The 12767-nt window shown below is 49.6% G+C and overlaps 1 protein-coding gene across 1 annotated transcript; it reads right to left on the reverse strand.

The window, feature by feature from the left end:
• Positions 1–201: 201 nt before the first annotated feature.
• Positions 202–5509, reverse strand: LOC129149246 (uncharacterized). Its single transcript, XM_054716737.1, is given in 4 exon segments — positions 202–670; positions 908–4714; positions 5210–5339; positions 5467–5509. Coding segments are annotated over 4 exon segments (4449 nt in total).
• Between the last annotated feature and the right edge of the window lie 7258 nt (positions 5510–12767).

The following is a 12767-nucleotide window of genomic DNA, read 5'->3' on the forward strand; positions in this document are numbered from 1 at the left end:
CAATAAGCTTTCCAGCTGTTATGTCAGGAAAGAAGATAAGAAGGTCTATATAGAGGTCCGGGAACCAAGTGTCTCTGGGGTGGATTTGAGAAGTCTCGTTAACTACTGTCCCCGAGCTGGTGTCTATGATCTGCCAGGTGATGTTGAAGGGGGTGTGGGGACTCCCGGTGGTGGGAGTGGCCGCGAGCAGGGTTACCAACATCAGGCAGGTTGAGAACGCCTCAGCTTGAGCTTGAGCGGGTTGCATTGGTCTCGACTAACGCTCCACTGGGCGATGAAGTCTTCACGGATCGCCGAGGGGTCTGCTGGCCGAACGTGGGTGTGATGGACCCAGGTGGCGACGCCGTCCACTTTGAGAGCGGTGGGGGTCGTCAGCACCACGACGTAAGGACCCTTCCAACGTGGCTCAAGGGTCTCCCGGCGGTGTCTCTTGACGTATACCCAGTCCCCCGGCTTATGCTGGTGAGGAGTCGGGGTTGGGCCAGTCTCGTAGATAGCGCGGAGGCGCGGCCAAATGTCCTCGTGCGCCTTCTGGAGCCCTCTCAAGGAAAGAAACAGTTCTTGACTTTCAAATTCTGCAAGAGAGTCAGCTTTAAGGTTGGGGATAATAGGGGGTGGCCGGCCGAACATGATCTCATAAGGGGTAAAACCCAGAGTGTAGGGGGAGTTCCTAACCCGGTAAAGGGCATATGGAAGGAGAGCCACCCAGTCCCCGCCAGTCTCCATGGTCAGTTTGGTAAGGGTCTCTTTTAGAGTTCTATTCATCCTCTCTACCTGCCCTGAGCTTTGGGGCCTATAAGCACAATGCAATTTCCAATTTGCCCCAATGGCCTTGGCCACTGCCTGCGTTACCTGCGAGATAAAGGCTGGTCCATTGTCCGACCCTATCTCAGCGGGAAAACCGTACCTGGGCAAGATGTCTTCCAGCAGCTTCTTGGCCACCGTCTGAGCTGTTTCATGCTTAGTTGGGTATGCTTCTACCCATCCAGAGAAGGTATCTACAAATACTAATAAATATTTATAGCCATACTTTCCTGGTTTAACCTCAGTGAAGTCGACCTCCCATTGTGCTCCGGGCTTGGTTCCTCTGAGCCGAGCTCCTTTTTCACTCGGCCCGGTTCTTGCATTTGTGAGTTGACAGGTTTTGCAGGCAGATACGACCTGTTCTATTTTGATGTCCTGTTGGTGGATCTTAATTCTGGCGTGTCGGATTAAGTCCTTTAATTTGCGTGCCCCCAGGTGAGTGGACCGGTGCATGTGCTTTATCATGGACACTCCAAGCTGGTCCGGCAGTATGAGCTCCCCTTGCGGTGTATACCACCACCCCTTCTCCTCTTTTGCTTGGGGAAGCTTCCTAATGCGCTGTAACTCCTCCAGGGAATATCCTGGCTGAACTGGCAAAACTGGGTCCCCTGGGTCTGGGAGCTGTAGGGCCATGGTGGGGATCGGAGAAAAGGCTACTGCCTTGGCCACCTGGTCAGCCCTGCGGTTTCCTCTTGCCACCGGGTCGTCGGCCTTCTGGTGCCCTTGACAGTGTATGATGGCCAACTTGGCAGGGAGCCATAAGGCCGAGAGCAAGTCAAGTATCTCCTGTTTATTTTTTATAGTCCGCCCCTCTGCTGTCAGTAACCCTCTCTCTTGGTAGATTGCCCCATGAACATGAGCGGTGGCGAACGCATAACGGCTGTCTGTGTAGATGTTGAGCCGCCTGCCAACTCCCAGTGTCAGGGCCTTGGTGAGGGCCACAAGCTCTGCTCTCTGGGCTGACGTCCCGGAGGGCAGGGCCTCTGCCCATACAGTATCCGTTTCAGTGACTACAGCTGCACCCGCATACCTGCTTCCGTCCCGTACGAAACTGCTTCCGTCCGTGAACCAGGTGACGTCTGCATCTGGAAGGGGCTGGTCGGTCAGGTCCTTCCGGATCCCATGCACTTGTTCCAGGATTCCTGCACAGTCATGTAGGGGAGCATCTAGGTCGGGGTCGGGCAGCAAGGTGGCAGGGTTGAGAGCCGCACTGGGAAGAAACCGTACTCTGGGAGGGTTGAGAAGGAGACTCTGGTAGTGTGTTATACGTGCGTTGCTCATCCATCTGTCAGGAGGTTGCCTCAGGACTCCCTCAATGGCATGTGGGGTGGTGATCCAGACTTCCTGCCCCAGAGTCAGCTTGTCAGCGTCTTTGACTAAAAGCGCCGTTGCCGCAATAATCCGTAGGCACGGTGGCCATCCGGCAGCTACAGGGTCTAACTTTTTGGATAAATAAGCCACTGGGCGGCTCCAGGGGCCTAGGGTTTGAGTCAGGACCCCTTTCGCTATTCCTTTGTGTTCATCTACGAAGAGGTGGAATGGCTTCGTGATATCTGGCAGGCCCAGGGCCGGGGCACTTAGGAGGGCTTTCTTTAACTGCTCAAAGGCTGTCTTTTCTCTCTCAGTCCATTCAAATGCCTTTCCCTCCTTGGTTGCCTCATATAGGGGCCTGGCTATCTCCGCGAAACCCAGTATCCAGAGGCGGCAGTAGCCAGCCGACCCTAGGAATTCCCTCACTTCCCTTCGGGAGGTGGGGGTTGGGATTTTCAAAACAGTTTCTTTTCTGGCATCTGACAGCCGCCGCTGTCCACCCTCCAGGATGTATCCCAGGTAACTCACCCTTTCTTTGCATATCTGGGCCTTCTTCGCAGAAGCCCGGTACCCAAGGGCCCCCAAGGAGGCCAGCAGGTCCCTTGTCCCCTGCTTGCAGTCTTCAGCCGTGTCTGCTGCAATCAGGATATCATCCACATACTGAAGGAGAGTGAGGAAGGGGTGTGTTCTCCGGTACTCACCCAGGTCCTCGTTTAGAGCCTCGTCGAAGATAGTGGGCGAGTTCTTGAATCCCTGAGGCAACCGGGTCCACGTCAGTTGCCCACTGTAGCCCTCTTCCGGATCATGCCACTCAAAGGCAAACAGGGGTTGACTGCGGGGTGCCAGCGGCAAACTGAAAAAGGCATCCTTCAAATCTAACACAGTATACCAGACACGGGAGGGCGCCAGAGAGCTTAAGAGAGTGTATGGGTTGGGGACTGTTGGGTGTATGTCCATAACTCTTTTATTTACTTCCCGGAGGTCCTGTACTGGCCGGTAATCATTCGTGTGAGGCTTCTTGACTGGCAGGAGGGGGGTGTTCCAGGCAGACTGGCAGGGGACCAGCACCCCTAGGCCCCTCAGTCTCCGAACGTGTGGCTGAATTCCCTTCCGGGCCTCCTGGGGCATGGGGTACTGTTTGACTCTTACCGGGCCTTGCCCTGGTTTTAATTCTACCAGGACTGGGGCCCTGTGGGCGGCGAGCCCCACTCCCCCTGTCTCTGCCCAAGCCATGGGGAACTCCTGCAGCCATTCGTCCATGCTGTCCTCTACTGGAGAGGCTTTTTGGTGAAGCCGGTACTCATCCTCCAGCCTCATGGTCAGGACCTGAATAGGGTGGCCCTTGCCATCAGTAACCTGAGGCCCCCCTTGTCTGAAAGTTATCTGGGCTCCGATCTTAGTGAGTAGGTCTCGTCCTAACAGGGGGTAGGGGCATTCCGGAATTACCATAAAAGAGTGGGATACCCGTCCCGTCCCTAAATCCACCGTTCTTCGGGTAGTCCATGAATACTGGCTCATACCAGTTGCCCCTTGCACCCAAGACTTCTTATTTGCTAATTTTCCTTGAGGCGTACGGAGGACTGAGTGTTGTGCTCCGGTGTCGACAAGGAAGTCAATGGGGGTCCCCTCCACTCTAAGGGTTACCCTGGGTTCGGGGAGGGGGTCCGAACCCCGACTCCCCTAATCACTCAGTTCATCCAGCTCCAGAACCTTTACTCGATCCGCTCCACCACCCTTTTTGCTGGTTTTCTTTGGGCACTCTTGTTTCCAGTGCCCTATCTCCCTACAGTAAGCACACTGATCTTTCTGCAGCTTCCGCCTCCCGCCCCGGGTGGTCCCCTTACCGTCTTCCTGGCTGCCGGCGAGTCGGCGGAGACGGCGGTTCCGTTCCTCGGGAGAGTCCGCGGTGGTGGCGAGCAGGATCTTAGCTAGGTCTCGGGTTTGTTTGCTGCTAGCAGCCGCCGAAGCACGAGCCTGCCTTTCTTCCGGGGGCTCTCTGTTATTGTACACCTTCTCGGCTACTTCCAGCAGGTCCTTTAAACTCTTCTCCCCTAACCTATCTACCTTCTGCAGTTTCCTTCTAATATCTGTGGCTGATTGGTTTACAAAGGCCATGACCACAGCCGCCCTGTTATTGGGAGCTTCTGGATCCATGGGGGTGTAGGTACGGAATGCCTCCATGATCCGCTCCAGAAAGGCAGCCGGGGACTCATCCCTTTCCTGCTGAACATTCCCTACCTTGGCCAGATTAGTTGGCTTCCTAGCAGCCATGCGGAGACCCCCCATTAGAGTCTGGCGGTAGACCCGGAGCCTCTCCTTACCTTCTGCCGTGTTGAAATCCCATTCAGGCCTAGTCAGGGGAAAGGAAGCATCTATTAGGGCTGCGTTGGTGGTGGGATTTCCATCCACGCCCGGAACTAATTTCCGGGCTTCGTTGAGGATCCTCTCCCTCTCCTCTGTGGTGAATAGGACCTGCAAAAGCTGTTGACAGTCGTCCCATATCGGCTGATGGGTGAATAGGACAGAATCTAACAAATCGATAAGTCCTGCCGGCTTCTCAGAGAACTTAGGATTCTGAGCCTTCCAGTTGTACAGGTCACTAGTGGCAAAGGGCCAATAGTGAAAGGGCTGATTTCCCTCCGCATCTGGGGGCCCTGCAGCTCGTAAAGGCAGAGTCTTCACTGTGGAGTCAGCGGCCGGGATAAGCAATTCCCTCTGAGCCCTTTGTCTAGTGAGGGGCGGGCTCCCCGCAGGAACCGGAACTCCTCCCCTCTCTGCTGCCGGAACTCCTCCCCTCTCTGCTGCCGGAACTCCTCCCCTCTCTGCTGCCGGAACTCCTCCCCTCTCTGCTGCCGGAGCTCCTCCCCTCTCTGCTGCCGGAACTCCTCCCCTCTCTGCTGCCGGAACTCCTCCCCTCTCTGCTGCCGGAGCTCCTCCCCTCTCTGCTGCCGGAACTCCTCCCCTCTCTGCTGCCGGAGCCCCTCCTCCCCTCTCTGCTGCCGGAGCCCCTCCTCCCCTCTCTGCTGCCGGAGCCGCTTCTGCCTCTCGCGGCGGTGGAGGACTGCCCCTTTGTGAGTTCCTAGGGGGCTGGTACGGTGGAGGAAAGATTAATTCCTCTTCAGTTCCCCCCTGCAAGACAGGGTAGAGGGGTGCTGAAGGCAGGGTGAGGTTCTTCTTCTCCTTTACCTTCTCCGTTTCCTGTAAGGCAAGTATGGGTTTTGGCTCTGGGGGGCGTGGGGGCAGAAAGGGCTTAAGCCAGGAGGGCGGATCTTCCACGAGGTCCTGCCAAGTAATAATATAAGGAAGTTGATTAGGATGTCCCTTCTTGGGCTGAGAGACAATGTCCCTCACCCGGTGGATGGTGGGGAGGTCGAAGGTCCCCTCTGGCGGCCATCCAACACTAAAAGTCGGCCACTCCCTAGAACAAAAAGTTTGCCACCGGTCCTTCCGGACCTCCACACTGAGGTTACTAGCTCTTCCCTTAACCTCCTTGAAATGATCAATCATAATGCTTAAAGGAGTGGTTTGAGTCTGTCCCATAGCGTCCGTCAAGAGAGTCCACAAAACAAAACAAAAACAAATCAACACACACAAACAGAGGATCCTTAAGAAAAGCCTTCCAACGCGAGTGCGTTGGAGCAGAACCAGAAGCGTGGACGACGGCCTCACGCCGACCGGCGGGAGCGACCCACCTCGTCCCAGAAACTGAGGGGCATACACATCCCTCCTGAAAGAGGATCGAGACGTCTCCCGATGCCTCTAGCCCGTGGTCCTCCAGCACGTCTGCCTAGACCGCTTCGGGCACTGCCAGAAATTCAGATTTGAGCTCACACAAGGGACAAAAGACAAAATAGACACCTACCGTGGCCAGTCAGGTTCTCCGGGTTTGGGGGTCCCTCGGGGGGCTTGGGGATCCCGGACGAGCCCCCAAATGTAATGCCCAGTGTTCAGAATCCCCAAAAACCCCCCAGGAAGGAGCCAAGACCCGCTGTAACTGCAAGAGAACCTTTATTCGTGCTAGCACGAGCTCTCATCTCCAGCGTTCACCGGGGACAAAGAGAACTTCTTTCGCCAACACAAAGACTTTAAGGGGGTTTCGAGTAGTGGGCAGGGAGAGTGTTTATGACCCCCATGATTGGTCAGGGGTAGGGTGAGGGGTCCAGTTACACAGGGGCGCACTGGGCAGCTTGCCTAAAATGGACTGAGTCTATCTCTCTACATTCCTATTGGCAGGTACATGCAACTGTTACATTCTTGCAGTCTACAGGGAGGGGCAGCACAGTAATTTGGCTCTATCAGAAGCTGCCCAGGAGACCATGCTTATAATGTCTGGTCTACCCTTTACTCTCTTCTTATTATTAACATTAACGAACTAGCTAATCATGACAATAGCAGGATGAGTCACCAATGGTCAGTGGTTTAATCAGTCGTACCTAAGTAATAAAGCTCCCCTGGAGCAAAGCAAAGAACACAAGTAGAAAACAGACATCCCTGGGGAGCAGCCCCTTGTTCTCAGTGCTCATCCCAACGAGTCCTCAGCCGGGAACATGCCTCTGGACAGCAGCACTTTGGAGGTCGGTGATGCTGAGCTCACTCACTCTCTCAGAATACCAGCCTTGTCCCGGCAGTGGCTGAGAAGCATAGATGGTAGTTCTATGACATTTCTTTCAGATTCTTCGTGTTATTCAAGAATGAAGTCAAACCTGTTTTGTCAAACCATATAAAATATTTATTCTAATTACAGTCTCCATCTTATAAAATGTTTAATAGTTTCTACTTCTGTGATTTAAAAAAATTGCTAGCAACAGTTCTATTTGTTTTTAGCAATATATACCTCAATAAAAGATGCTTTTGCCCAGCCGGCATGGCTCAGTGGTTGAGCATCGACCTAGGAACCAGAAGGTCATGGTTCAATTCCAGTCGGGGCATATGCCTAAGTTTCAGGCTTGATCCCCAGTTTGGGGCGTGCAGGAGGCAACTGGTCAATGATTCTCTTTCATCATTGATGTTTTGATCTCTCTCTCCCTCTCCCTTCCTCTCTGAAATCCATAAAAATATATTTAAAAAAAAACAAAGACCCCTACCTTATATTTATATTGTTTTGGTCAATTGTGTACTAATTCTATTTCTATCAATAATTCAATTCAGAAGAAATATTTAACATTTCCAATTTATGGTCAACAGGAAATAAAGTAAATTCCAAAATTTCAATAATATACTTTTTGTTATACCTAAGTATAATATGATCGTCAGTAAAAGACTTTGAAGCCTAAAAATACTATATTGCCTTATAATGAAGATATGGAGGACTTGGAAAGGAAACACAAATTCATGGAGAAAAAGGAAAAAATGTAAAACTTCCAAATGTTGAAGAAGAGCTTGTTCATGGATTTAAGAAACTTTTTTAACATTTATATTCCTTTGGATACATTTAAAACAGCAATTTTAAACTGGTGTGCCGCAAGAATTTTTAAAACATACAATACCTGACTATTTAGTTAGGGGCATTGACCTCTTTTCCCTTAGATTGCCAAATAAAAAAATGACAACAGCCAATACAACAATAGCCATCCAGTATGAATGCCCTATCTTGAACCATAAATATATAGTTCATATAATAGAGTTGCATCTTCTTAGTCACATCACATAATAAGGTTAGTTAGAGAGTCCTCCCAATACCCCAAGGTTGTAGGTTTGATCCTGGTCAGGGCACATGTAAGAATCAACCAGTGAATGCATAAATAAGTGTTTCTCTCTAAAATTCAATTTTAAAAAAAGAAGTAAGGCCCTAGCCAGTTTGGCTCAGTGGATAGAGCATCGGCCCTCAGACTCAAGGGTCTTGGATTCGATTCTGATCAAGGACATGTAACTTGGTTGTAGGCTTTATCCCCAGGCCTGGTCGGGGCCCATTCGGGAGGCACCCAATCAATGTGTCTCTCTCACATCAATGTTTCTCTCTCCTCCTCCTCCTTTCCACCCTCTTAAAAAAAAAATTCAATGGAAAAATATCCTTGGGTGAAGATTAACAACAACAAAAATTAAAAGAGAAGTATGTGTATTTCTGTTTTACTTTTTATCCAGTCTCAAAGATTTCCCCCTTTGCTTTCTCCTGCCTCCCTAATTGATCACCAGTGGATTTCAGGTAACCCTCTTACATCTTTCCCTTTGATTCTGATTATAAAATAAGTGGTAAAACTGCCATTTTCCAGGGCATTTTTTCAATCTATTGAGATTTTGTAATTGTTGTCATTTTGGTTCTAATAAACTCATAAAGATTCTCTATAAGTTCGGATGTTTCTTATGTTGAAAGAACTCAGAAGACACAGTTTGGACCAGAGGAGATTGAAATGCTGAGCTAAAATCTTGGCACCCCTACCCTATCCCTGTGACTTGTGAAGAAGCTGCACTTGGCCACATTTCTTTGCACATCTAAGCAGTGGTGTGATGTGCAAATCTCAACCATCTTCCATCCGGATCATCCCAACACTCGTTGGGGTGGGTGCTGGTGTCCTTTCAGAGATGAGGAAAGAGGCTTTGGGGGTAAGTCAGTTTCATGAGGACATGCAGTTATTATTATTATTTTTTCATCTTTATTGTTAAAAGTATTACATATGTCTCCTTTTTTCTTCCTTCGACCCCATCCAGCCTACCCTTATCCCCTTCCCCAGGCCCTCACCACTCCACTGTGTGTATCCATGGGTCATGCATATATGCATACACAGTCTTCGGTTGATTACCTCCCACCCACCCACCCACCCTCCCCTTCCTTCCCTCCAAGATTCCGCACTCTGTTCCATGTTCCCATGTCTCTGGATCCACTCTGTTCATCAGTTTATTTTGTTACTTAGATTCCACATGTGAGTGAGACCATGTGATACTTGTCTTTCTCTGACTGACTTATTTCACTTAGCATGATACTCTCCATGCTGTCTCAAAGGGTAAGCGATTCTTCTTTTTCACTGCTGCATAGTATTCCATGGTATAAATGTACCACAGCTTTTTTATGCACTCATCTACTGATGGGCACTAAGATCTGGGCTGTTTCCAGATCTTAGTTATTATAAATTGTGTTGCTATGAACACAGGGGTGCACACATTCTTTCTGATTGGTGTTTCCAGGTTTCTTAGGATATATTCCTGGAAGTGGGATCACTGGGTCAAATGGCAGTTCCATATTTAATTTTTTGAGGAAAGTCCATACTGTTTTCCACAGTGGCTGCACCAGTCTGCATTCCCATCAGCAGTGTACTAGGGTTCCCTTTTCTCCACATCCTCACCAGCACTTGTCATTTGTTGATTTGTTGATGGTAGCCATTATGACAGGTGTGAGGTGATACCTCATTGTCGTTTTAATTTGCATCTCTCTGATGATCAGTGACTTTGAGCATTTTTTCATGTCTTTTGGCCATCTGTAGAGGACATGTAGTTATTGAAGCTGGGACTCTCCAACTGCCCAGCTTGAGCGTCTCACTACAGTGGGCTCCCTCCTGAGGCTCCAGTCTCTCTAACTCGGTCCCTTAAAGACTGCTGTGGTAGCTCTAGCTGGCTTGGCTCAGTGGATAGAGCATCAGCCTGCGGACTGAAGGGTCCCAGGTTCGATTCTGGCCAAGGGCACATGCCTGGGTTGTGGGCTCAATCCCCAGTGGGGGGCATTCGGGAGGCAGCCCATCAATGATTCTCTCTCATCATTGATGTTTCTATCTCTCTCTCCTTCTCCCTTCCTCTCTGAAATCAATAAAGAAATATATTAAATTAAAAAAAAAAAAAAGATTGCTGTGGCAGCATGAGCCAGAAAGGCAGTCTTTCCTCAGGTCATGGGAAAACACTGCTTGCAGGCACACTGTGCTGATTGTGTGTCAGAAATCACAGAGAAGGCATCTTTGGGCAAAGTTATTGTTTTAAGTTGGTCTCAGTGTGTGTATACCACAGCCCTTGTGGTTCTTACTATGATTGCAAGATGCCTTCAGCAATAACCTTCAGGAAACTTTGAATAAAAGAAAACAAGGTTTGCCCTAGCTGGTTTGGCTCAGTGGATAGAGCATCGGACTGCGGACTGAAGGATCCCAGGTTCGATTCCTCAATCCCTAGTAGGGGGCATGCAGGAGGCAGCCAGTCAATGATTCTCTCTCATCATTGATGTTTCTATCTCTCTCCCTTCCCCTCTGAAATAAAAAAATATATATTTTAAAAAAAGAAAACAAGGTTTATTACTCACAGTTTCTGGAGATTCCACAGTGAAGAGGTGGAGGGAGGAAGAAAGAGAGGAGAGAGAGAGAGAGCGCGAGCAAGCGCCTGGGGTTTTTGCTTTTATTGGTGTTGAGGGTGGGAGCCTTGGTTCACTCTTTAGTAGTGAATGTAAAGCATAAGAGCACTATTTAAAGGCAAGAAGAGAAAAACAAAAGCCAAACCAAAGATCTCTAAAACAAAGGAACTTTGGGGATGGAAAGCAGCAGGCTCTTCTAGTCGTGTGGCTGGCACCATGTTTATTCCGATAGCCGTCTTTGAAGTGGATGCCTGGGCTGTCAAAAGCATGAATCAGGCACTTGCATCACAAAACAGATAAACAAAACTCAGGCATTTGCACGACAGCTCTGGAGAAGAGGACAGGCCTCTGGGAGTAAGCTGGAACAGTTCACCGTGGCCTGGCTCTTTCTGCTCGGGTGTAAGACGTCTGGAACAGCTGGGGACAGACTTGCTCATTGGTGTTCTGAGAACCGGTTCACACAGGGTAGAAAACAGCGGGCCACAAACTGGTTTCATCAAATCGTTTGCCTGTGTCCTCTGCACGCTGGGGTCTAAAACCTTGCCCTCGGTACCACTGGACATAGAGGTCATAGTGGCTTGTTTGCCCAATATTGGGATGAGACTTTGCTTCTGGTGTATGCCTCTAAATCTGTTCTGCTGTCACCAGGGGTGTCACGGAGAGTGGCTTGGGCTCTGAAAAGACTCCTAGGAGTTAGGTCCTGCCACAGCCCTGCCAGGAACAAGCACAGTGTCTGCAGGAGCATTGTTTTTTTTAAAGGAATTAGAGCTTTCTTTACCCATATAGAGGCAGGGGACATTTTTCCTGATCCTTTCCCCTATAACCAGCCACTTTGTAAGATATTTTTCTCCCTAATTTTTATTATGAAATTTTTAACCAGTCAAGTTTTTAAAAAGAAAACAACTTGTCTGGAAGATATTCATTTAAGAGGAGGGTTTCCTACTAATGAGCCACGTGTCTGCTCCTCAATGAAAACTGGCTTAGTGCAAGGTGGGTAGGCAGGAAATTTGTATTGCAGGGCTGGCTATGGGAAGCAAGTGACCACAAGGGGGCAGTAAAAGCCAGTGGATGATTGAGGAACTTTAAAAAATATATTTATGATTTTTAGAGAGAAAGAGGAAGGGAGAGAGGGAGACAGAGAGAGAGAGAGAGAGAGAGAGAGAGAGAGAGAGAGAGAGAGTTGTTGTTCCACTTATTAATGCATTTACTGGTTGATTCTTTTTTGTTGACTTCATAGAGGGAGAGGGAGAGACAGAAACATTAATGATGAGAGAGAATCATCAATCAGCTGCTTCCAGCATGCCCCCCTATAGGGATCCAGCCCACAACCCCGGCATGTGCCCTGACCAGGAATTGAACTGTGACCGCATGGCTCATAGGTTCATACTCAACCACTGGGCTACTCTGGCCGGGCCGTTGGTTGATTCTTGCATGTACCCTGACTTGGCCACAACCTTAGTTTATCTGGACAATGCTCCAATCAACTGAGCTACCCAGCCAAGGCTGATTGAAGAACTCTTGATGGAGGGAGTAGGAAGGAGTGGTTCTCATACAGCACCTGGCCTCTCCAGAGGGTTCCCCTTATTTGTAACATGGGGACCCATGGGCATTTATCATGGCACTTCTATAGCAAGAAGTCTCCTGGTCTGTGTTTGGTTGGGGGTGGGAGGGAGAATGGGGGAAGAACAGGTATTACCAGGAAAGATGAGCCCTCCCAGCCCACCCCATCTTTCTCCCCTTTTCAGGAGGCCAGAGAGACCTGGGCTGGAGTAGGGGATGGCCAGGATCTTTTGTTCTCAGATCTGAGCTCCTTCTCAAGAGCTGCCAGGCTGTGCCAGAAGGTGTGGAATGAAAACATTTGGTGTATTTCAAGAGAAACTGCTGTGTTCCTTCAGGAGATTGAAAAAGGCAAGTGGCCCCACCTCTTGTGCCTGGTTTCCTGGGATGGACGGAAAAAGACAAGCGGACCCTGCACTCATGATACTGCAGTCCTTTGGGTGGGTTTGGCTCCCGAAGGACTGGTGAAGCTGGCATAATGTGTAGAACTATTGTCTTCTAAAGTTCATGCTGGCTAGTGACAGATCTCTTGCAGGAGGGCTGCTGGCATTCTCACAGAGCTGAGCTGTGCTCTGAGAGCTGGAGCTCTATCCTGCATGGAGTGGGCTCTTCCTGCCTCCCTGCTTCCCTCCCTCCCTTCTCCCCTCCCTTTTTTCTCTTCTTCCTGGGAAATTTCACATGTAGGTAAAAATAGGAAGAGAACAATGAGCCCCTTACATCTACCAGCCAGCTACAATGAGTACCTTCTGACCACTCTTGTTTAATCTCTATCCACCCCCCCTCAACTCCCACCACTGGGTTATTTTAAAACAAATCTTAGACATTATAAGAT

This window comes from Eptesicus fuscus, chromosome 6, assembly GCF_027574615.1.
Source record: "Eptesicus fuscus isolate TK198812 chromosome 6, DD_ASM_mEF_20220401, whole genome shotgun sequence".
NCBI classification, from domain to species: Eukaryota; Metazoa; Chordata; class Mammalia; order Chiroptera; family Vespertilionidae; genus Eptesicus; species Eptesicus fuscus.